The sequence below is a fragment of the Culicoides brevitarsis genome, chromosome 2 (assembly GCF_036172545.1).
Source record: "Culicoides brevitarsis isolate CSIRO-B50_1 chromosome 2, AGI_CSIRO_Cbre_v1, whole genome shotgun sequence".
NCBI classification, from domain to species: Eukaryota; Metazoa; Arthropoda; class Insecta; order Diptera; family Ceratopogonidae; genus Culicoides; species Culicoides brevitarsis.
The window spans coordinates 1,680,582-1,706,818 of NC_087086.1; the positions used below are offsets into that span (position 1 = coordinate 1,680,582).

Below are 26,237 nucleotides of genomic sequence, written 5' to 3' on the forward strand. Positions count from 1 at the left end.
TTATTAATTCTTATTTTTTTTTCTATTTTTAAATAATTTTTTAAAAATTTCTCATATTTCATTAAAATAATTTTATTATTTTTTTTTTAAATTTTAGTGTCAAAGTTGTAACAGGCCAATAGATAACGTGAAAACGAATCAGTCTCAAACGAAGCTTCGTAACATCAGCATCGCGTTTCTACTTTTTCCGCAAATAAAAATCGATTTTCATCGGATTTCCATAAATTTTCCGGTTAAATTGCCATTTAAAAGCACAAATAATCGATAAGAAATCAATTTCGCACAAAAATTGTGATAAAATATGAAAAATTAAGGAAAAAAGGGGAAAAATCCCCTATCAAAAAAAAAAAAGTTTCGTGCGAAAAAAAGAAAAATAAAAGTGAATTTCAAGAATTAAAAGAATAACGAAGAGAAAAAAGAGCAAACAAGTCGCAAAAGTGCAAAAAATGCAAGAGATTCTAAGCTGGCACAGAAATGTCTGAGAGAAAATTTACACGAAATTTAATAAAACAGGTGTCGGCAAGTGTTTTGCGGGAGACGGTGTCATCTATTGTGCGAGAATCGACGAATTTGGTGAGTTTCAATCGATTTTTTTTTTGTTTAGTTGCAAAATATTCCCGAAATTAATTAATTCAGAACTAAAATCGTAACATGAATGAACACAAAATCACACTTAACAGCTTCTTAATTTAATTTTAATTTATTTTTTTGTGGATTTTACGTTTAATTAACAATTTGGAGTAATTTTATGCTTGGTGAATGGAACAAAAAAAAATTCATTATCTCATATCTCGTCTTGTTTTGTTCAAGAAGAAAACGACAACAACAAATATTTCGGTCTTTGTCTCGTCTTCCATATTTTTCGTTTTCTTTCTGTGTTCTTTCGTCTCGTCGCATTCCTCGGTCGTGCCTTTTTTTTTGTTCTAACATTGAAAATCATATGGGTTCCTTTTGTACGCTTTCTATGTCGATAAAAGGGTACGACAACGATGGAAATGTAAAAAAAAGTCGCAAAGCATGTCATTTTTCGAGTAATTTTGGCATGAGAACTGCGCAGATGAGTCATTCGTGCAATTGCAAAAGACCTTGCACATGATTTTTCCGACAACATTTTCAATTGTTTCAACTCCGTTGATGACTCATGCAATGAAATTGAGAAAAAATCATCATTTTTGATTAAACGTGATATTTTCCAAACGATAAAAAGTCACATGCGAGATGAATTCCGCAATTCACGATACAAATTTGCAACTTTTTTACCGTCTTGATAAGGAATTTTTCCCGAGAAATGCAAAATTTCGTTAGAACTGAACCGGTAAGCATGAAATTTGAACCTGAAATTTTAATTAATTCAAGTTCGAATGGATTTTATGGCAAATTATGACATCATGGATCGAAATTCTATCGATTTTTTTGTGAGAAACGAGATGCGAGAGATAAATTGTAAAGTAAACAAGGCAGAAGTTTGTTTGTTCGTGTCTAAAGTCTATCTATTGACACAACAGCTGTGTAACTAACACGAGTAGTAAAGTGATCGCAGTACAAAGCACGGAGAATAGTTGAGCTAACATGAGATGTAAATAAATAACGTTCGATATGACGACGATGATGATCTTCAAAATGATATTTATGGTGCGTAGAGCAGCAATTTTTGTCATAAAAATGAGGGTTTTGGTCATTTGAGTTGATAAATTGATGTTTGGAGAACACTTAAATGACAATTAAGACAAGTGCATGACCAAAACTGGATATTTTTTGAGAGTTTGAACTGTAATTTTTCTCTCAGAGTCGAAAATTTTGCCTCTAAAGTACTCTCGAGTCTTCCATTCGAACGAATTTTCAACAAATTATTTAAAGAAAAATATTGTAAAGCTGAAAATTTGAAGTTTTAAGTTTATATGCTTGGTTTGGATTAATTGGAATAGATTTTAAGCTTCATTTGAGACTTCTTGAATTTGAATCCATTGAATTTCAGTCATTGAACTCCTTCAAATTGCCCTAAAAAAGAAAAAAAAATTAAAATTTATAAAATTTTTATTAAAATTTCATACCAAAAAAGTCACTTATCATCAAAATTCTTCAATAACTCCTCATTTTTTGCTTCTCTATTAATTTATTGAGCAAACTTCAACATCTCACATGAACTTTGGTCAAAATTTCAATTCGTTGATGAGTTCCAACCTTCATAAATATCTCATTAACTCACGAAATTCGATTAATTTCCATTAAAAGTTGTTATTGACGAAGCCAGTTCAACGTTAGAAGCATCTTAAACTCCATGAAAGGTCTCTAACTCGAAATTTTTCACACTCCCCGTCACTAATTTAATGCATTTCATTAACGAATCTCCATTAAACCATCAATAAAATTATGAATTAACAAAATGCACCGTAAAATTTTACATTTTTATCCATTTATCTCGACAAGTGACGTCATTTAAACAAATTCCAAATAAATCACATTACTTAATTCTCCGTCTAAAGAGCATCTAAACATCTATAAAGTCGTAAAAATTAAACGGCGACACGCCTCGTACATGAATCGGCTCGAAATATTTTGAAATGTGTTGAAGATGTTAATTTTTTGACATGAATTCCGTCTTTTTGATCGATAAATTAGCTACTGAGGAGAAAATTTAATCGCCTTGCGGGTAAATTCAATTAATTTTCTCCTGATTTCTGATCCTCTGTGGTAATTTCCATTATTATCGCGATAAAAAAAGTGCCTTCAGCTGGTCCGTCTCTCATGGTTATTAATTCTTTTCTTTTTTCTCTGTTTAACATTATTTTAATCACTTTCTGAGTGAATGAAGAATGTGGTTTGCATACTAATGACGTGTCTTCGGAAGAAATTTTCATAATTTAGTGTGAGACGCGCGTGATATGAAACAATAAAGCGACATTTTTGGATTGAAAACATGTTTTTTACGGCTCGTAAATCCGAGTTGGGTGAAAATTAGTGTAGAATCGATTAGATGGCGTCATAAATTGACGTAAAATTTTAATTGAGGAAGATCCAAATAAATTTTTTTTTTTTTTAAATTCAAAGTTTTTTTTTTTTTCAAATAAGAAATTTTTACTTTTTAAAATTTTTAAGAAAAAAAAATTAAAGTTAAAATTTTTCAAAATTCAAATGAAAAAATTATTAAATTTAATCAAAACAATTTTAAAAAATAATTTTTAATTTTTTTTTTTTAAAATTTTTAAAAAAAATAAAAAAAAAAATTTAATTCATAAAAAGTTATTAAATTTTAATCTAGTATAAAAAAAAATTTGGGGCACACCGGAACACACACACACACTGACACTGATTTTTTCTTCGAAAATAATTTTAAAAATTAATTTTTAATTTTTTTTTTAAATTTAAAAAAAAAAAATTTAAAAAAAATTTTAAGTCAAAATTTTTCAAAATTCAAATAAAAAATTATGAAATTCTTATCTAAATAATTAAAAAAAAAAATTTTAATAATTTTAACTGAAAAATCGATTAAATGAATTTTTTCCCATTGTTTAGCTTATTTCATAAAAACTCGTCAATAAATCGATCAATCAACATTTCATATTTTTTATTGATGACCAATAAATTTACGACTTCTTCCGAATTCTTATTGTTTCGAAGTCACGAACGATGTTTTTATAGTTCATTCTCCTATTTATAATCTTTGATGTTGAACAATTTTCGTTCTTACGACAAAACATTTAAATAAAAAGCAGAAAGAAAGTGTCTGGAAACGACAGTAGACAAAAATAAATAACGTTGATAATGGAGGTAGACTGTCTGTCGCCTGTTTGTACCAGATTATTGCATGACAACGTTTATTAAAAACTATCTTTTTAGTGGTTTCGATGCTGGCGGTAACTGGCATGCCTTCGTTCGGCATCATTTTCTGTGATTAATGGCTTTAGACAACAACCAAAAGCACTTTATGCTGTTGAAACACGAGTTTTTGTGTTGTAAAGTGGTTATTAAAGTCAGTTTTCTTTCTTTAAAGAGCTGAAAAGACCTTGAAATTGACGTTAATTACGGGATTTGGTAGCAATTCATCAAAAAAATTAACAAAAGTTGACAGTTGAGAGTTGGAAACAGGTCAATAGCGTGAATTTCGACTTGAATGCTTTAAAAATTAAGCAATTTCATTCTAAAATATGCATTTTTATTCACTTAAAAAACTTTTTTAATACAAAAGTTGAAAATTTCTTACCTCAGTTATGAAAAAAATCCAAAAAACGGCTTTTTAACGCCCTCCATTGCTCTTGTTCGCCTTCCTAATCTACAATTAACCCACATTTCTCATCACATATGAACGTCGGACGACAGGAAATCATTAAAAACAAATAACAAATGCAGAATCGCTCGTTTGTTATTGCAAATTTTCAAATGAAACGTGCTTCAGTAATCTCTCAGCATCTTGTCCATCGTTGACGATCGATAAAATCAATAAAATCTGTCATCATTACCTACAAATAATCAATAAAAAGCATCAATAATAATAATTTTGGATGAAAAATCGCTTCTTTGAGTATTTCTTCGCTAAAAAAGTAGAAAATCGATGCTTATCGTGTGTAATTACTCTCAATCTACCCATAAATTTAGCTTGTCGATGAGCTGAGCACCGTTAACTCGTTCTTCGGACTTAATTGAGATGCAAATCTTTATCGCAGCTCAGACATGTGTGAAAGATGAACAAGAAAAAGCACGTTTTGAACGCCGTTAAAAGCAAATGATGAGATAGAAAAGTATCAAGAGCACTCGTAATTGTACCTGTTTGTTGCTTTTTTAATGACAGAGATGCTTGTTGAATGAAAATCGTTACGCGTAGGAACCTTTTGATATGGCGTTGCACTTAAAATGACGATTTTTTTGTAAAAACTCTCAGAATGAAACCAGTTGTCCTTGAAATTTGTACTTTTTGCAGCAGATTTGTTTGTTTTGATGATTTTTTCGACGTTATTTACTAACAACAGGTGAATTTAAATAGAAAAATATTCGTGAGATCACGAATTTTTTCGATACAAAAGAATTTTTTTTTAATTTCTCGGAGAGAAAGAAAAGCAAGAGAAGATAAAATTTATGAGAAATTTAAAATTTATTCAATTTATTTTTTTTAATTCAAAAAATTTTTTAAAAAATTTATTTTTAAAAAAAATTTTTTAAATTTAATTAAATTTATTTTTTTTTTTTTAAATAAAAAAAATTTTTTTTAAAAATTAAAATTTAATTAAATATATTTTTTTAATTCAAAAAATTTAAAAAAAAATTAAATTTTATTTAAATAAAAATTTTTTTTTTAAAATAAAAAAAATAAAATTTATTTTTTTATTTTAAAATTTAAAATTTAAATTATTTTTTTTTTTAAAAAAATTAAATTAAAAAAAAAAATTATAAATAATTTTTAAAAATTTTTTTTTGAATTAAAGATTTGCTTAAAAAATAAAAATTATCAAAAAAAAAAATTATCTTTCGAAAAAAATGAAAAATTGTCAAATTTCATCCAAACTTGAGACATAAAAAGAAAAATTTGTTGTTTTAAAATTTTTGTAACGTTCGATCAATGAACGAAACGAGCAAAAAAAAACGCAACAAAACATTAACTTGGCATTGATTCAACTTTTGTTACGTCATCTGGCGCAAAACAACAACAAAAACCACACGAGAGTTTCCGACGCAAATTCTGACAATTTTTTGTTATAAATGCGTTTCTGATGATGATGCTGTGAAATATTTTTCTGTTCAAAATTATTTTGCAATTACCTGCGATTGTTTACGAAGCGGCATAAGAGGAAATAAGTCACAAACAAACAATGGAGGTTGGTGCACACAATTAGCGTGGCAAGCATTTCTCACGGGTGTCAAATGCGTTGTTGGAGACTGACCAGATCCGAATGTTTCTGTTTCTGTTATTTCTCGTCAAAGAATGCGTTTCTGTGAAAAAAAAGAGAAAAGAGATCAAATTTCACATAACAGAAGAGTTTTGAATGTTTTGTTGATAACAGATGACTGTCATTAAAACATCTTAGAAATTTCTTCAATCATTCAGCAAAGTTTTTTTTGACAGGCGACGATGAATGTCTCTAAAAAAATACATTCACAGACAAGAAAAGTTGATAAGCAGCATTTTAGAGGAGATTTACGCTGCAATTATTACTGACCATCCAGTTATCGCATCGCGCATGATAGGAAAGTTAACCAAGTTGTCCAATCCATCAACGACGTGCTTCGTCACTCGATCATTGTGTCGCCTGAGAAAGAGAAGGAGAGAGAGAGATATGAAAGAAATAAATTAATTAATCAAAAAATTTCCCTTTTTAAACTGCATATTGGATGGAGAAGCTGATGCATTAATGCATGTCACGTCGCTATTACGCTCCAACTTCATACATTTCCGTATGACTTTAAAAGAAGAAATGTAATCACGGATTGTAATTAGTATTGGAGAGAGAGGTATTGTGAGTTACGTTGCATTTTTACGATAAATAAAAAATTTGTCTGTACAAGAAATTTTAATTTAAAAATTTTTTTTTTTCTTGAAAATCTGAATTTTTTTAAAACTGAAAATTTTTTTGAAAACTAACAATTTATTTCAAAAAATTTATTTTAAAAAATTTAAAATAATTTTTTTTTTATTTTAAGAAATTGAAAAAAAATTAAAAATATATTTTTTTATTTTAAAAAATTTAAAAAAAAATATTTTTTTAATTAATTCTAAAAAAAAATTTTTAATTCAAAAAAATTTTTTTAAAAATTTTAATTTAAAAAAAAAATTTTTAAAAAATTCTTAAAAAAAAAAAATTTTAATTAAATTTTAAAAATTTTTAATTAAAAAAAAATAATTTTAATTTAAAAAATTTTAATTCGAAAAAAAAAAAAATTTTTTAAAAAATTTTAAAAATTTAAAAAATTTTTTAAATTTTATTTAAAAAATTAAAAAAATTTTATTCTAAAAAAAAAATTTAATTTAAAAAATTTTAATTTTAAAAAATTTAAAAAATTTTATTTTTAAAAAAATTTAATTCTAAAAAATTTTTATAACTAAAAAACTTGTTATAATTTTTTTTTTTCAAAAACTTAAAATTCGAAAAAACTAAAAATTTTACTAAAACTCAAAAACTTCAAGCAAATAAAAAAATGCACTTTCTTCACAATTTCTCTCATAAACATTGTTAATTTCGATTTCGATGATCTGATCTACGTCGCGACAGATGATTCACACGTCGTATAACGACAACAAATAACCTCCTGATCTACATTTTATGCCATCCATTTTTCATCTCTTTTATTTTTTATTACTACCAGTTTATTGTATGCCGAACGTACCGTGAAAAAAAGCGATAAATCTGTCCATATATGTTGCACCCACAATTGTTACAATTTTTTTTATTGAAAAGTCTCGCTTTCAATAGCGATGTTGTGTGCTTTAGAAACGTGACTCGAACAAACGAAAGCCTTGAACAATGCATGCGATGTGAATGACAAAGTTAGAATTATTTTTCTGAAACAGGTAAAAAAAAAGTTATTAATCAAATTTTTTGATATGAAAATGACTTTGAAGATGTTCAAGATTTTTCTGGACTTGATTGATCGTCTTGTTATTTTTCTTTCTCGCATGAACGGAGTCATTTCCGGATCTGAAAAATTAAAAAAAAACAGATTTTTTATTTTTGAAAACCAGAACAGTTGAAAATATTTGAATGAATCACTCGTTTCCTCCGCGCATAAATTTAAAAGGTGAAAAAAACACCAAAACAACATAAATTGAATTATCTAGTCACGATGATCGCATCAATTGTTTGTTGGTTTAATTTGTTATTCAAACATCGCGAGTGATAGACGAGCGAGAATGAAATTCAGGTCAACCAACTTTGTACAAAAAAATAAATTAATTTCGCATACAACTAAATTCTACTTAGATTATTTTTTTTGTTAACCTTATTAGTTGTAGAATTTCACACTCGTTCGTCGTCGTAAACAACAGATGGGAATTGAATTGTCTATTTGCGGCGTCTGTCGATCGTCACAATTTTGCATGGGAGGTTAATTTATCGCAGATCTAAGAAAATTTAAATTAATTTGGCGCGAATGTTTTGTTTGTCTATCTTAGATCAATAAAACAGATGTTGCGAATTTTCGGAACTAAAGAGATTTTTAAAAATAGATCGATCGATATTTTTAGTAGAATTTTACTTTTTGTTCGAAGGTTAAGCATTTACGAGCGGCATTAGAAGAGAATTCATGTTACGAGATGAAATTCCAAAATGAAGATAAGGAAACGTCTTTGTTATCGCATTTGCATTCCATTCCATAGAGACATGAGAAGTCGTCACTATTTTCTACATTTTTCTTATCAGCAGAAATTTTTTCTACCTCGTTGTCCAGTTGTTGTCGTCAATCCAATCAGAAATGTCGGAGAATCGAGTGATCGACGTGTTGTTTCAAGTAAAGGTTTTAATCAATGAGGAAATGGAATTTCGTGTCGTGACTTAAGCTTTACGTTGATATTAAAAATTTTAATCGTTAAACGAAAAGTCGTTCACTTTAGATTTTGTACTGAAATTCGTTCAAAAAATTAAAAAAAAGTTCACAAAATTGTTTCTCAAAAATTTCAGTAAAATTCGTTTAAAACACGACTTAAACTGCTTAAGATTTTTTTAAAATTTTTAAGTTAGAACTTAAAACAAATTCTTAAAGCTCAAATTTCTTCAATATTTTTTGTTTTTAACTTTAATTCGTTTTAAGTAAAAAATTTTTAACTTAAAAAAACTTAAAATTGTTTCTAAAAACTAAAATTCGTTTAAAAATTTGAAATTTTTACGTTTGAACGTAAAGATCTTAAGTCATTTTAAGTCGTGTTAAGTTAAGAAATTTTAAGATTTTAAACTGAAATTTGTTCAAAAAAAATTTTAAAAGAGTTTTAAACTCAAAATTTATTTAGCGAAAAAACAAATTTCAATAAAAAATCTTATAATTCGTTAACTTAACACGACTTAAAATGACTAAAGATCTTTACGTTAAAACTTAAAAGTTACAAATTTTTAAGTCAAAACTTAAAAAAAAATTAAATCTTAAATTCTTTAAAGTTTTTTTCTAAAAAGCAAAAAATGATTAAAAGGAACTTTTCAACTGACCCATAACGTGCATAATTCCGTTCTGAATGAATGAAAATAGAATTCATTCACACATGTTTCTCAATTAAAATATTTAAAAATAAACCGCGTCGTCGTTTAATGTTCTCACAACGAGAATTTCTCTTCAAAATTTAATTTTTACTCTTTCAAAAAAATTTCTTGCATTTTTCAAAAAAAATTTTTGCTTAAATTAACCCTTCCCAAAATCTTTCAACAACCTTCAAACAATCAAAAAACACAAATTAACCACTTTTCGCATGACAAACCGTCGCAATTCTCTTTCCATGTGAAATTTTTCGAACGAATTTCTCTCTCTCCATGTTTCCAAACTCTCCGACATTCGTGATCGAGCGGCATTTTCGAACATTTTGCTTGCAATCCGTCTCAGTACAACCTTGACCGGCGAATTATTACAAGCGCAAGACAAGAATTCCCCATTGTTGTTGCTTTTTTCAGCGCAAACCTGACAAATAAGTACTGCAACAATAATAAAATAAATATTTGTTATTATTATTTATTATTATTGTTCGCCAATTTCTGTTTTTACTGCGTTTCGTTTTTTTTCTGTTTTGTTTGGTCGACTCCAAGTTGTGACAAAAAATCGTGTCAGTATCACATCGACATCGGAATTGAACACAACGATGACAAATCGCGGGTAATTATCCATAATTATGTTCACAACTTCCACAAAGTGAAAAAAAAAATGAAAAATTTTTACTGAAAGGGGAAGCGGATTAAAAAAATGTGAGAAAAATACAAAAATAGCAAAATTCAATCATCAACAAGAATCAAGTTTAAGTGCAAAAAAATCGATAAAACATAAAATTTGGCAAAAAAATAATAAAAGTTGAGTGATTTCAAGGCGAAAAAGTGAAATAAAACTCTTGAACGGGGTCGTGAATGAAAAAAATTTAAAAATTTTATGCCTAACAAATATTTGTCGAATCATGTGTCGTAAAAAGTCAGCTCAAATTGACGTATTATGTTACAATAATTGTTAACCTTATCTCGAAAATTGAAAAAAACACAAAAAAATTTCCTTTGAACTACAACGATGGAGGTTTTTATCGACATTCGTTCTATTTTTTGTGTAATTTCGAAAGTGAAAATGCGATAAAAGTCAAAAAATCAAAAATTACCGCCCGAGTTGTTCCAATATCGTGAATTATTGATAATAAATTGAAATCAAGGCTGGACCACAAACGACGCGATGCAAATTATTCAAAACATGCATGCAAATAATGACTGCTTTTCGAATGGATGAGCTACTCTACTTGAAATAATAAATAATTAACGTTGTAATGTGAATTTCTTTTACATATCGTTGCTTTATTATTCAAAAAAAAAAAAAAGTTTCAAATAAAAAAAATACATTCGCCCAAATTGGATGATAATTAGACAGTAGCAAGTTCAAAAACTTTCCAAATCGCGAATTTTTTTCTGTTTGGAGGAAAAGGAGGGCTGTGAAAGAGCTCTTTGTGAGGCAGGTCAATAGAAAAAAAAAATATTTTCACACAAAAATTCAATAAGAGAAAAAAAATTTGTATGAGGAAATTGTTCAAATGTTGAAAAATTTATAAACAAACAGTGATTATTTAAAAATAACATGAGAAGAGAAGTTTATCAAAACCACATGATTTGTTTACATTTTGAATATGAAAAATTTTCAACATTAACACGCAAGTCGTTTGAGGCCCTTTCAACATCGCAGAAGAGACACTGAGATTTATGCGTAATTTCGATAATCGTCGTACAATCGTCGTAGACGGCTTTTGTAATAAATTTCCGGCATTTTTTATTTTGTTTTTCACATTTACAACGAGAAATTTATTTAAAAATACACACAAAAATTTATGGTTTTTGAGCGTTTTTTTAAAATTTCGTTAAAAAGTGTCAGTCTGTGAAATATTAAAAAAAAATTAATTGAAAATTCTCAAATTAATTTAATTTAATAAAATTTTCGAAAACTAAAAAAAATTAAAAATTCTGAAAAATTTGACAAATTAAAAAATTCATTAAAAAATCTTCAAAAAATTTTTTTTAAGCTACAAAATAAATTTCACGTCCAAAAATTATTTTTTAAAATTTTTTAAAACTTAAAAATTAATTTTAAAAATTCAAAATATTTCAAGCTCAAAAATTTTATTTTGAACACTAAAAGCTCATTTCGAGATTCAAAAAATATTTTTTTTTTAATTTTTAAAATTTAAAATATAATAAAAACTTAAAAATTAACTTAATAACTAAAAAAAAAATAAAAAATAAAATTAATTGAAAAATTTCTTTAAATTTTTCTTTAAATTTCTTAATTTAATTTAATCGAAAACTAAACAAAAAATAAAAATTTTAAATATTTGAGAAATTTCAAAAATTCATTAAAAATTTTTAAAATTATTTTTTAGCTAAAAAAATTCAATTATAAAAATTGATTTTACATTTTGTTTTAAACATGAAAATTTATTTTATAAAGTAAAAATTAATTAAAAAAAAATTAATTAAATTATTAAAAAATTTTTTTGATCAAATTAAATTCAAAATATAAAAAAACTTTAAAATTAACTTAAAACTAAAAAAATAAATAAACAAATATAAAAAAAAAAATTAACAAAATGCGCTCAAATTTTCATTCACGTTCCTCATCATGAGAAATATTTCACTTTTTTTTACACACTTGTGCTTCTTTGATGATAAATATGACGTTCGAATTGAAAAATTCTATTTTTCTAACAATTTTACGTCAAAACGAGGAAAAAGATGTTTACAAAATGAACAATTAATTGGGGAATGCGGTCAACTTCTTTTCTTAATTTGCTTTAATCGTAAATACAAACAAATTATTTAAAGTCAAATCCCGAGAAAATTACATTTTTTTTATGATTTTCTTTTTTTTTAAGTTTCAAACGCTTTGCTTTTAATTTTTTCTTTAGTTTAACACTGACATTCCAACAAGAGATAAAAAAAAGTGCATTGCTTTATTTCAAACCGACAACAATAATAAATAACAAAAGACGAGAAAAAAAGCAAAATAAACATCTTATTCTTCTTCCAACCACACGAAAACCATTTGCTACTGTTTATGTTTTTTTTTCGCGTTGTTTCACGCAAAAATAAACAGAGCTGCATCGCTTCCGAATGCAAACATTTAATTTGAATCATCCTCATAAAATTCTCTCTTTCTGCTTCTTTTCTTTTCTCATTTCAGATAAATAAAATCGTTCTTGTTGCGATTAAATTAAGCATAGTCATTTTGTGTCCGTTGATCCAATTGGGTGTCTTGTTGTTCTTTAAGCCAATTAACGCACGAAAAAGTAACTCTTGTGATAGCATTGCGAAAGATTGTGATAAGCCGGGGGGCGACGTTGGCGACGAAAAAGCTTGCAAAAAGAAGCGTCGTCGCAAGAACAAGAAAAAACTCTCGATCACGAGTAACGGGTCGGGCGAAACGTCGTCGTCGAATCGCCAAAATAACAATAATAATGAACGCGTAAATGGTGAAAGTGCTTCCGAAGGACCCACAACTGACGACGAAGGCGAAGAAGGAGACGAAATGCAGGAGGTACGCAAATCTCTTGCAAAAAAAAAATCAAATTTTGTTTATTTTTTTTCGTTTTTCTTCTGTTTTTTCGTTTAATTTAATTTTTTTTATGATTTCCGGGGTTCAAAATTCTGTCTGGGATCAACAACGTTCAGTGTTCAAAAATCGCATTAACTTTTCATCTTTTCATTCATTCGCTTTTTGTGTTTATTAATATTAATTTAATTGTAGCGTAGAAAATGGGCGATAAATCAATTAGTGAACGCCAATAATTAGTTTGTTTTTCATTTCATTGCGTTTCTGTTTATTTATTTACTTTTTTTTATCCATTTCCGTCCCTAACTTGCATGTTTCTCAAAATTAATGTTAAAAATTTTTTTTATGAAATTTTTCTAAATTTTTATTTTTTTCGAATTTTTCAGAGTAAGCCGATCCTTGTCGAGCCAATAGACTTTGAGAGTTTTGTGCAAAAGAACAAAACTTTGATTCAGAATGATCCCCAACGAGAGTTGCTCATGTACCCGTCGGATGATGTCTCGGAAGATGTGTTGCCAAAGAAGTTTAGAACGCTCAGCAATCATATTCCGCCGTCATCGGGCACGAAAAAGAAAGGAAGTGTCAACGGAAATAGCGCAGTGAATGGCGATTCGGGGAAAGAAGGACATCTTTTTACGCGACAAGCGTTGCATAGTTATGAAGAAGCCAATCACGTTATTAATTACAAGTACAATGAGTACAGCGGATCGTGTTATGATATGCCAAAGTAAGAAAAAAAATTTTTTTTTCCTCATTTTTTTTAATTTTAAAAATTAATTTTATTCTAAGAAAAAAAAATAATTTTGATTGGTTAAAAAATTATTGTTTTTTTTTTTTCAAAAATTTTATTTTAATTTTATTCGATCGTGTACCTAATGAATTGCCAAAGTAAAAAACCAATTTCCTCATTTTTTTTTTTCTTAAATTATTTTTTTTTTGTCAAAAATTTCAAATTTAAAATTTTGTCAAAATTTTATTTAAAAAAAATTTTTTTGTCAAAATTTTACTTTAAAAATTTTTTTTTTTAAAATTTAAAAAAAAATTTTTTTTTTTTTTTGATAAAATTAATTTTTTTTTATAAATTCATTTTTTGCTTTAAATTGAAAACTTTAAATTTTTTGCTATTTTAAAAAAAATTTTTTTTTTTTTAAAAATTTTTTTGCAAATTTTATTTAAAAAAAAAATATTTAAATTAGAAAAAAAAAAAATATTTTAGAAAAAAATTTTTTTTTGCCTAAAAATTTCAATTTTTGACTTAAAAATTATATTTTAAAAAATTTTCTATAATTTTTCGAACCAAAAATCTCAAAATTTTTAATTAATTTCTTATTTTTTTAATTTTAGACCCGCCATGGATCAACTCAAGGAAGAAGTGTACGAAGTTGATGCTGATCCCGATCGAATTGACGAACAAATGACACGTTCGCAGGCTGATTCAATTACCAAACAAGGCTACTTGTTAAAAGGTCCTGATACAAACTCCGATCGAATGTTCGCGCACATCGGTTCAAAATCCTTCAAACGTCGTTATTGCTATTTACGACAAGAGGTCGATGGAACCTACATCCTCGAGTTGCACAAAGACGAGAAACAACTTGAAGCCAAAAATACAATTGTGATGGATTTCTGCACAGAAGTCGTTCTGAATCCGAAAAAGGGGCGTTTTTGCTTCGAATTACGAATGTCTGACGGAAACAAACCCGTTTTTCTCGCGGCGGAAGACGAACAAGAGCTCGAAGATTGGTTGAAGAAACTTCATTCGGTCATTCAACAAAATAAGTTGTCAGAAGAGAAGCGTTCGGGATCTCTTGAACGCAATAACGTGCCAACAAGTCCAAATAACACGTCGTTTGGGACATTAAAAGGTCTCGATCAAAGTATGAATCCGCAACTCATGAAGTACGGAAGAGAAACTGATTTGTCAATAGCTCAAAGTCGCAAAGAAAATCGACGTCATATTTTCTTCTCGGTGCCGTATTCGACAAAAAACGTACAGAAACAACCAATTGTCGAACCATATTGCGAACAATTTGGTCAACGGATGATTTTCAAGTGTGACAGTTTGAAATTTAAACTCACAGCTCCGTTTGACAACGAAAACGAAAAATCCGGGCAACTTGAACCTTATTTCACGAGTGTTGCGTTATTTGATGCCAAAGCAGGGCGAAAACTCACGGAAAATTTCTACTTTGACATAAATCAAAGCGAAACGCGAGAACTTTTGGCAGTTGGAAAAGATGGCATCGATATCCCCGAAATGAAAACCGTGACAGTCGACAAAGAATGGACCATGTATCCGCGACAAGCAGTAATGAGTGTCACAAATCCGCATCCAGATGTCTTTATTGTCGTGCGAATCGAGAAAATTCTTCAGGGATCAATTCCGGCATGCGCTGAGCCTTATGTGAAAATCGCAAAAGACCCAAAAACGGGATTGAAATTGAGAAAAGCTGTTGCTCAAACGTCTCAAAAGATTGGGCATTACAGAATGCCCTTCGCCATTTGTATGAGACCTTTGTTCCGTCTTTATTCGAGCGATTTGGATCCAAATATCGACTTTCCGGCGATTTACAGACAAGAAGTTCAGAAGTTGAGAGATGAAGATGTGCTGAAATTACTTTCAGAGTATCGAAAACCCGATAAATTTAGCAAATTGACTGTTATTCCCGGAAGTTTACGCATTTCTGTTGAACCGTTGTTCAATGATACACCAAATAGTAAGAAATTTTTACCTTAAAAGTTGATTTTTTGTTAATTTTTTTGTTTTTTCATAGATTGTTTGACAACAACTCTTGCGCCTATCAAGCCATTCCCGATGCCAGTTGCTACCGAACCATCAATTGAAGTCTCCGAGTTCCTTTCATCGTCAGATAAAGATGTTTATCCCTTCACAACCTTCGTGAATCATCTTTATATCTACCCGTTATCGCTAAATTTCGAAAATCAAAAACTTTTTTCGCGAGCAAGGAATATCGCTGTGCAAATCGAACTTCGTGAAAGTGATTCTGAAGAAGCTACTGCTTTGCCATGCATTTACGGGCGTCCCGGGCAAACGCAAAAACTAATTTCAAAGATTTCTTGTCCCGTGTTGCATCATAACACGAGTCCCGTGTGGTATGAAGAGATCAAGATACGACTTCCGTTGGCAATCACAGCACAACATCACATTTTGTTCTCGTTCGTGCATGTTTCGTGTAACATTGGGAAGAAAAAGGATACAGATCCAGTTGAATCGCCTGTTGGATTTGCATGGATTCCATTACTGACGAAAGGAAAATTGAATTTGGAAGAACAATGTATTCCTGTTGCGACGACTTTACCTGCGGGATATCTTTCGATACAGCCTTTGGGATTGGGAAAAGGGGTAAGATTTTCGATTTTTATTGAAAAATTTCAAAAAAGTACTTTGAAAGTTGAATTAATGAGAAAAATGGTTCATACTAAAAGAAATTTTAATCGGTTAACCGATTGATAAGTTTGAATTAGCAAAAAGGCGATTTTCAAATTTTTACGGTTAAATTTTTCAAATCAAATTTTAAGAATTTTTAGCTACAAATTTGAAAAAATCTAAAGTAATTTTTAGGTTTTTAGATTTTTAAACTGAAATTTCTTAAACTGAAAAACGTAAAATTCATCTCTCATAAGATTTTTTAAAATTCATTTAGAACAAAACCTAAAAATTTTTGCTCATTGAATTTATGAATTTTTTTTTTAAAACCTCAAAAGTACCTATTTATTGAAAAATTAAAAAAATACTTTTGAAATTGAAATAATGAAGAAAAAATAAATCATATTACGAATTTTAATCGGTTAACCGATTTATAAGTTTGAATTAGCAAAAGGCGATTTTCAAATTTTTACGGTTAAATTTTTTAAATTGAATTTTTGAATTTTTAATTAAAAATAAGTAAAATTTGAACATTTTTAGATGTTTTTTAAATAAAATTTTTGAAGAATCAACCAAAAATGTAAAATTTGTCTTTTATGAGACTTTTTAAAATTCATTTAGAACCAAATGAAACATTTTTGCTCATTGTTTATAAGAAAATTCTTTTTAAAAAACTTCAAAACTAACCTGTTCTCTTAATTTTTCATCTCTTTTCACGCTGCCATTATCAATTTCGATCAAATTCAAAATTTTTTCCCTCACTAATGCTTCCATTTCTTCAGCAGAATGCCGGGCCCGAAATTCAATGGATCGACAATCAACGCCCTCTGTTTACCGTTTCGTTCCAACTTTACTCTACCGTACTTACAACCGATCAACATTTGCACAATTTATTCGCGCACGCCGAAAAACTCTTGGAAAACACTCGCCTCTCCGTGCTTCCCGCAGAATCTGAAACAACGAAAATCCTCAAAGCAGCTCACGCCATCCACGTTACTTCTGTCATAACATTCTTGCCGACAATTTTGAACCAACTTTTCGTGCTTTTAGTGTCGACAACGGGCGAAGATATCGGCTTGAACATCATTCGTTTGTTGGTGAATTTGATTCATATCGTCACGGAAGAAGCTCAACGCAAAGAACTCATCGACTCGTACGTGAAATACGTTTTTAACGTTCAACCTGTTGCTCTAAAAACGACTTCTGGCAAAGGAAAAGAAGCAATTACGGTACATGGAGAACTTTGTCGTCACTTGCCTACGTTGCTCCATCCTCATAACACGGATTTTTTGCTTGTTAACAAATTCATGCGCTACTCAAACGTGTTTTTTGAGATAATTGTGAAGAGCATGGCGCAACATTTGATCAACAGCGGACGTATTAAGATGCATCGAAACGAACGATTTAGTCAAGAATACTTGAATCGCATCGAAACATTGTTCCAAACTCTCGTTCCTTACTTGATTCAACGTCACAAAGATTTGCCCCATGAGACGAAACAACTGAACAAAAGTCTCTCAACTTTTGTGAAGCGATGTCTAACTTTCATGGATCGCGGATTTGTCTTTAAACTCGTTCGATTGTACATGAACAGCTATGGCCCGGGCGATACGAGAGCTTTGCAAGAGTTCAAGTTCAACTTTTTGAAGGAAGTTTGTTCGCACGAGCATTATGTGCAACTAAATCTGCCATTTTTGCTTAGTCCAAGCAATCGTGCGCCCGATTTATTGCAACATTTTTGTCTTTCGAGCGAATTTTGTCGTCAACACTTTTTGGCGGGACTTTTACTGCAAGAAATCAAGAGTTCCTTAAACGAAATAAGTCATGTGCGACGATTAGCGCTCCAAATATTGAAAGAACTCCTCGCGAAACACGATTTAGACAAAAGATATCAAAATAAGGGACAAATGGAACGAATCGCATTACTTTACGTGCCTTGGTTAGGCATCGTTTTGGAGAATTTGCATCGAATTACAGCCGATATCAACACGCATAAGCGTAAAAATGACTCAATAACGACAAATCGCATGTCTTGCAGTAGCAGCTATGTATTTGCACGTGATTCAATGTCGCCTGCTCCTTCAAATGGCAACGGAAACGTCGCTCCATCATCAACAAGCACGCCAAAAAGTAAGAGACAAACATCTTTGGTCATCGAACATCCCCATTCGAGTCCTTTGAGAGCATCAATGGTACTAAAAGACGGCGCTTATTTAGCAGCAATCGCAGGACAACAAAATAAACTACCAAATGGACAATCCACAGGCTCCCTGAACTCTGCAAACTCCGATGGATCAACAATTTCGCAAGAAACAACCGTTGTAGCGACGCGAAATGGGCTCGATTCAACCTTGACAAATGGAAATTCCGCAAGAAATGGACATAATCGATCAGTTTCTGTCACGCAACATGCCAACATCCCACGAAATGATAAATTTATCGAACCCGAAGTCAAAGATATGCTCATCTGTTTCGCGTTTGTCGTCAAACATCTGAGTCAGGATCACATGATCTCTTGGTGGCATAACTGTACTGAACGAGAAACTGTTGAATTTTTCTCCGTACTTGACCAATGTCTTCTGCACTTTAGATACGTCGGTAAGAAAAACATCGAAATTGCCGAAATGAATTCAGAAAATCGTGAAATGACAACGAGAAATGTGAAAGCAAGTACGTTACCTGCGAGAATGGTTCCTCCGGGGAGTGATCAGAGTCTGAATTCAACGCAAACTGACTCAAATACGTTAAATATCAACCAAAGAGAGAATTTGTTGGAAGAACAAACGAGATTGCAACGAGCTTTGCACGAATCAAATCTCGCTGTTGAAATTGGATTGATAGTTCTTGACAGTTTGGGCTTGTATTGTGTCCAATTTAAGGATTCAATGTTGGAAAGTACAGTTTTACCCAAAGTTGCGAACGTTTATTTGCGATTTTTGCAACTTGGGCAGTCAGAATCCTTAAGCAAACATGTTTTTGCTGCACTCAGGGCTTTTATTAACAATTTCTCTCCCGCATTATTCAAGGGAAATGCGATTCTCTGTGGGCAATTAGTGTACGAGCTGTTGAAATGTTGCGATTCGCGTCTCACAGAGCTTCGACATGAGGCATGTGCTGTCTTGTATCTCCTGATGCGAAGTAATTTCGAGTTCAGCGGGCGAAAGGGATTGACAAGAGTTCATCTTCAAGTCATAATTTCCGTTTCGCAGATGATTGGTAACGTAATTGGCTTGAATAACGCCCGTTTCCAAGAATCTCTCTCTGTGATCAATAGTTATGCGAGTAGCGATAAGGCAATGAAGGGAACTGGCTTCCCGATTGAGGTTAAAGACTTGACGCGACGCGTTCGAACTGTTCTCATGGCAACCGCACAAATGCAATCGCATCAACAAGATCAAGAGAGATTGCTTGAATTGCAACATTCGTTAGCGAATTCGTATGCAAGCACGCCGGAGTTGCGTCATACTTGGCTTGTTTCCATGGCGCGAAATCACGAACAAAACGGAAATTTGTCGGAAGCGGCAATGTGTCATTTGCACATCGCAGCTCTCATGGCGGAATATTTGAAGCTCAAAGGAGGCGGTTTCATCGATTGGGGCGCTGAAAAATTCGAAAAAATCTCGCGAAACATTCCGCGCGACGAAAAAGGACTCAAACTTGATTCAGGCGGGCAAGATTCGCAATACAGTGAACAGGTGTTACTCGATCAACTACGAGATTGCGCCGATTATCTCGACAGATCTGAACGTTATGAGACTCTCGGAGAGTTATATCGTCAAATTATTTGCATTCTCGAGCATCGACATGACTTTGCCTCCCTTACACAATGTTACGAACATCTCGCCCAAGCGTACAACAAAGTAATGGATATCATGAAATCCGGAAGGCGTTTCCTCGGGCGTTTTTATCGCGTTATTTTCTTCGGAAATTTGTACTTTGAAGAGGAATCTGGCATTGAATACATCTACAAAGAACCAAAAGTCACGGCTTTGAGTGAAATTTCCGAAAGGCTTTGTCGGCAATACAAGGAGAAATTTGGAGCGGATGTCGTGAAGATGATCATGGATTCAAATACTGTCGATGTCTCGGAATTAGATCCAAAGTTGGCATATATTCAAGTCACCCATGTAACTCCTTATTTCTGCAAAGATGAGCTTGAAAATAGACAAACGGAGTTTGAGCAAAATCATGATGTTGATACTTTTATGTATGAGACGCCTTTTACGAAGAACGGAGCTGCAAGAGGAAATATTGAGGATCAGTATAAGAGACGTACTATTTTAACGAGTAAGTATTTTTTTTATTTAAATTTTGAATCAAATCGAAAAAAAATAAAAAAAAATATATATCGTACTTTTTTTTATTCGATCAAAAATCGATCAGATATCAATGGAAATCAACTTTAGAATGAATATTTATTAACTTTTAGCTTTGAAACCCATCAAAAATTGGTTGAAAAGTGACTTGAGAAAAAAGTACGATTTTTGCTCCTCATATGATAAAATCGTACTTTTTTTATTCGATCAAAAATCGATCAGATATCAATGGAAATCAACTTTAGAATGAATATTTATTAACTTTTAGCTTTGAAACCCATCAAAAATTGGTTGAAAAGTGACTTGAGAAAAAAGTACGATTTTTGCTCCTCATATGATAAAATCGTACTTTTTTTATTCGATCAAAAATCGATCAGATATCAATGGAAATCAACTTTAGAATGAATATTTATTAACTTTTAGCTTTGAAACCCATCAAAAATTGGTTGAAAATTGACTTGAGTAAAAAAGTACGATTTTTGCTCCTCATATGATAAAATCGTACTTTTTTTTATTAAAACTTTCGAATATTTATTAACTTTTAGCTTTGAAACCCATCAAAAATTCGACTTGAGAAAAAAGTACGATTTTTGCTCCTCTCATCAAAAATCGATCAGATAGCAATGGAAATCAACTTTAGAATGAATATTTATTAACTTTTAGCTTTGAAACCCATCAAAAATTGGTTGAAAAGTGACTTGAGAAAAAAGTACGATTTTTGCTCCTCATATGATAAAATCGTACTTTTTTTATTCGATCAAAAATCGATCAGATATCAATGGAAATCAACTTTAGAATGAATATTTATTAACTTTTAGCTTTGAAACCCATCAAAAATTGGTTGAAAAGTGACTTGAGAAAAAAGTACGATTTTTGCTCCTCATATGATAAAATCGTACTTTTTTTTATTCGATCAAAAATCGATCAGATATCAATGGAAATCAACTTTAGAATGAATATTTATTAACTTTTAGCTTTGAAACCCATCAAAAATTGGTTGAAAAGTGACTTGAGAAAAAAGTACGATTTTTGCTCCTCATATGATAAAATCGTACTTTTTTTTATTCGATCAAAAATCGATCAGATATCAATGGAAATCAACTTTAGAATGAATATTTATTAACTTTTAGCTTTGAAACCCATCAAAAATTGGTTGAAAAGTGACTTGAGAAAAAAGTACGATTTTTGCTCCTCATATGATAAAATCGTACTTTTTTTTATTCGATCAAAAATCGATCAGATATCAATGGAAATCAACTTTAGAATGAATATTTATTAACTTTTAGCTTTGAAACCCATCAAAAATTGGTTGAAAAGTGACTTGAGAAAAAAGTACGATTTTTGCTCCTCATATGATAAAATCGTACTTTTTTTTATTCGATCAAAAATCGATCAGATATCAATGGAAATCAACTTTAGAATGAATATTTATTAACTTTTAGCTTTGAAACCCATCAAAAATTGGTTGAAAAGTGACTTGAGAAAAAAAGTACGTACCCATCAAAAATTGGTTGAAAAGTGACTTGAGAAAAAAGTACGATTTTTGCTCCTCATATGATAAAATCGTACTTTTTTTTATTCGATCAAAAATCGATCAGATATCAATGGAAATCAACTTTAGAATGAATATTTATTAACTTTTAGCTTTGAAACCCATCAAAAATTGGTTGAAAAGTGACTTGAGAAAAAAGTACGATTTTTGCTCCTCATATGATAAAATCGTACTTTTTTTATTCGATCAAAAATCGATCAGATATCAATGGAAATCAACTTTAGAATGAATATTTATTAACTTTTAGCTTTGAAACCCATCAAAAATTGGTTGAAAAGTGACTTGAGAAAAAAGTACGATTTTTGCTCCTCATATGATAAAATCGTACTTTTTTTTATTCGATCAAAAATCGATCAGATATCAATGGAAATCAACTTTAGAATGAATATTTATTAACTTTTAGCTTTGAAACCCATCAAAAATTGGTTGAAAAGTGACTTGAGAAAAAAGTACGATTTTTGCTCCTCATATGATAAAATCGTACTTTTTTTTATTCGATCAAAAATCGATCAGATATCAATGGAAATCAACTTTAGAATGAATATTTATTAACTTTTAGCTTTGAAACCCATCAAAAATTGGTTGAAAAGTGACTTGAGAAAAAAGTACGATTTTTGCTCCTCATATGATAAAATCGTACTTTTTTTTATTCGATCAAAAATCGATCAGATATCAATGGAAATCAACTTTAGAATGAATATTTATTAACTTTTAGCTTTGAAACCCATCAAAAATTGGTTGAAAAGTGACTTGAGAAAAAAGTACGATTTTTGCTCCTCATATGATAAAATCGTACTTTTTTTTATTCGATCAAAAATCGATCAGATATCAATGGAAATCAACTTTAGAATGAATATTTATTAACTTTTAGCTTTGAAACCCATCAAAAATTGGTTGAAAAGTGACTTGAGAAAAAAGTACGATTTTTGCTCCTCATATGATAAAATCGTACTTTTTTTTATTCGATCAAAAATCGATCAGATATCAATGGAAATAAACTTTAGAATGAATATTTATTAACTTTTAGCTTTGAAACCCATCAAAAATTGGTTGAAAAGTGACTTGAGAAAAAAGTACGATTTTTGCTCCTCATATGATAAAATCGTACTTTTTTTTATTCGATCAAAAATCGATCAGATATCAATGGAAATCAACTTTAGAATGAATATTTATTAACTTTTAGCTTTGAAACCCATCAAAAATTGGTTGGAAAGTGACTTGAGAAAAAAGTACGATTTTTGCTCCTCATATGATAAAATCGTACTTTTTTTTATTCGATCAAAAATCGATCAGATATCAATGGAAATCAACTTTAGAATGAATATTTATTAACTTTTAGCTTTGAAACCCATCAAAAATTGGTTGAAAAGTGACTTGAGAAAAAAGTACGATTTTTGCTCCTCATATGATAAAATCGTACTTTTTTTTATTCGATCAAAAATCGATCAGATATCAATGGAAATCAACTTTAGAATGAATATTTATTAACTTTTAGCTTTGAAACCCATCAAAAATTGGTTGAAAAGTGACTTGAGAAAAAAGTACGATTTTTGCTCCTCATATGATAAAATCGTACTTTTTTTTTTATTTCATCAAAAATCGATCAGATATCAATGGAAATCAACTTTAGAATGAATATTTATTGAAACCCATCAAAAATTGGTTGAAAAGTTTTATTTTTGCTCCTTTGATAAAATCGTACCGATCAAAAATCGATCAGATATCAATGGAAATCAACTTTAGAATGAATATTTATTAACTTTTAGCTTTGAAACCCATCAAAAATTGGTTGAAAAGTGACTTGAGAAAAAAGTACGATTTTTGCATATGATAAAATCGTACCTCAAAAATCGATCAGATATCAATGGAAAAACTTTCGAATATTTATTAACTTTAACTTTGAAACCCATCAAAAATTGGTTGAAAAGTGACTTGAGAAAAAAGTACGATTTTTGCTCCTCATATGATAAAATCGTACTTTTTTTTATTCGATCAAAAATCGATCAGATATCAATGGAAATCAACTTTACAATGAATATTTATTAACTTTTAGCTTTGAAACCCATCAAAAATTGGTTGAAAAGTGACTTGAGAAAAAAGTACGATTTTTGCTCCTCATATGATAAAATCGTACTTTTTTTTATTCGATCAAAAATCGATCAGATATCAATGGAAATCAACTTTAGAATGAATATTTATTAACTTTTAGCTTTGAAACCCATCAAAAATTGGTTGAAAAGTGACTTGAGAAAAAAGTACGATTTTTGCTCCTCATATGATAAAATCGTACTTTTTTTTATTCGATCAAAAATCGATCAGATATCAATGGAAATCAACTTTAGAATGAATATTTATTAACTTTTAGCTTTGAAACCCATCAAAAATTGGTTGAAAAGTGACTTGAGAAAAAAGTACGATTTTTGCTCCTCATATGATAAAATCGTACTTTTTTTTATTCGATCAAAAATCGATCAGATATCAATGGAAATCAACTTTAGAATGAATATTTATTAACTTTTAGCTTTGAAACCCATCAAAAATTGGTTGAAAAGTGACTTGAGAAAAAAGTACGATTTTTGCTCCTCATATGATAAAATCGTACTTTTTTAAATTTTTTCGATTTTACTCTTAAAGCTTTCATTTAATTTTTAAATTAAAAAAAAATTATTTAAATTTCCGATTTGATTCTCAAATTTTTTCATTTTCAAACGAAAACTTATCTCAAAATTTTAATTTCAGCTGAGTACAGTTTTCCTTATGTCCTCAAACGCATTCCCGTGAAGGATCGTCAGTTCATCGAGCTCGAGCCAATTGAAGTTGCCATCGATGAGATGCAAAGTAAAGTTTGCGAGCTTGAAGATGTTGTCGTGTCGCCCATCGACATCAAGAAATTGCAGCTTAGATTACAAGGAGCTATTGCGGTTCAAGTTAATTCAGGTCCATTGTCGTATGCCTCCGCATTCCTCGACGCCAACAACAAAGAAACTTATCCTCCCGCCAAAATTAACGAGCTTAAAGAAGTTTTTAGGTAATTTTTTGACATTTTTTCTCACAAAAAAAACTTTTTTTAATTGAAAATTTTGTTTTTCCAACAGAGACTTTATCCGTATTTGCCATATCGCTCTCCAAATCAATGGTCGATGTATCAGCGCCGATCAAGTAAATTACCAAACGGCGTTACAGGAGAACTTCCAAACGCTTTGTGATGCCCTCAGTGTGCTTTTCGGCGAAAATGTCGGCCCCGTAGATGAAACAATGAACGCACATCGCAACAGTTTAGCACTTTTCAGTTCAATTAGCGGTGCGCCAAATAATTCAAGCACTGCCTAAATATCAAAAAAGGGAATGAATTAAAAAATTTTAATTGTATGACAAGAGCTTTGTTAAGTTTTTAAGTTAGCTATTAATTTGATAGGATTCTCAGTTGATATACGCTTCAATACACGCACCAATTACTCGAATCTTTAAATTATTACAGGATAATCGTAAATATAACTTGATGTGTATAAATGTTGCTTCCTATAAGAGAAAGAGTTCGCATATTTTACGAACAAAATAATTGAAAAATAGGCTTTTGAAATGTTTTATAGATAAAAAAGGATGTGACCAAGGAACAATTTTAAGGTTATTGTAGGAGTTAATTGAATAAATCAAGAGGAAATTGTATTTTTTCTCACATTTCATACAGAAAAAAAAGATTATGAATTATCATGAAAAATGTGAAGGCTCTTTATAGTCATTTTACGATAAAATTTACTATTAGGTAACTATAATTATCAAAAATTTTATACATTTCATGAACTTTTAAAAAATTAGTTTACAAAGTTAACTTTTAAAAATTTAACTTTAAAATTACTGTTTAAAAATTACCTTTAATTTTTAAATATAATTAATTTTTTAATTAATTTTTGCCGCTTTATTTTCATTGAGAGCGACCTTAATTTTTATTTTATTAAATTTTTTTATTTATTTTTTTGAGAAAAAAATTTAATTTAAAAAAAATTAAATAAAATTTAAATTAAATTTAAAAATTTTAATTTTTTAAATGGGATATTTAAAAAAAAAATTACTGAATTTTTAATTTTTTGTATTAAGAATTATTTATTATTAAAGAAGTTATGAAACTATTTAATTTTTTTTAGAAAATTTTAATTTTTTATGCTTATAAATTTATCATCTTATAATCTTATAAATTTTCATGAAATGGAAAATATTTTTTATGATTGTATCAACCTTATTACTTCATCTTAATACATAAATTTCCTTTTTTACAGGAAATACAAGTCAG

At 29.7% G+C, this 26,237-nt stretch overlaps 1 protein-coding gene across 4 annotated transcripts; it reads left to right on the forward strand.

Moving 5' to 3' along the window:
- The first annotated feature begins 201 nt into the window (after positions 1-201).
- On the forward strand, positions 202-25,601 carry LOC134832910 (dedicator of cytokinesis protein 9). Of its 4 annotated transcripts, none has more exons than XM_063847122.1 (8): positions 202-573; positions 12,325-12,678; positions 13,080-13,420; positions 14,038-15,410; positions 15,468-16,057; positions 16,864-20,368; positions 24,689-24,977; positions 25,045-25,601. In XM_063847122.1, the coding sequence occupies exons 1-8, from the start codon at positions 475-477 to the stop codon at positions 25,277-25,279; spliced, it is 6,786 nt and encodes a 2,261-aa protein (XP_063703192.1). In that variant the 5' UTR covers positions 202-474; the 3' UTR covers positions 25,280-25,601. The 4 variants fall into 4 exon arrangements, with proteins under 4 accessions (XP_063703192.1, XP_063703193.1, XP_063703194.1 ...); XM_063847123.1 differs by having other exon boundaries at positions 16,867-20,368; XM_063847124.1 differs by lacking the exon at positions 12,325-12,678.
- Positions 25,602-26,237: the final 636 nt, after the last annotated feature.

Bases quoted from the DNA above. Each gene is read 5' to 3' on its own strand.
- LOC134832910 (XM_063847122.1), top strand. From the start codon at position 475: ATGTCTGAGAGAAAATTTACACGAAATTTAATAAAACAGGTGTCGGCA. The intron at 13,421-14,037 runs GTAAGAAAAAAA...TTTTAATTTTAG, and splicing joins TCGTGTTATGATATGCCAAA to ACCCGCCATGGATCAACTCA. The intron at 16,058-16,863 runs GTAAGATTTTCG...CCATTTCTTCAG, and splicing joins CTTTGGGATTGGGAAAAGGG to CAGAATGCCGGGCCCGAAAT.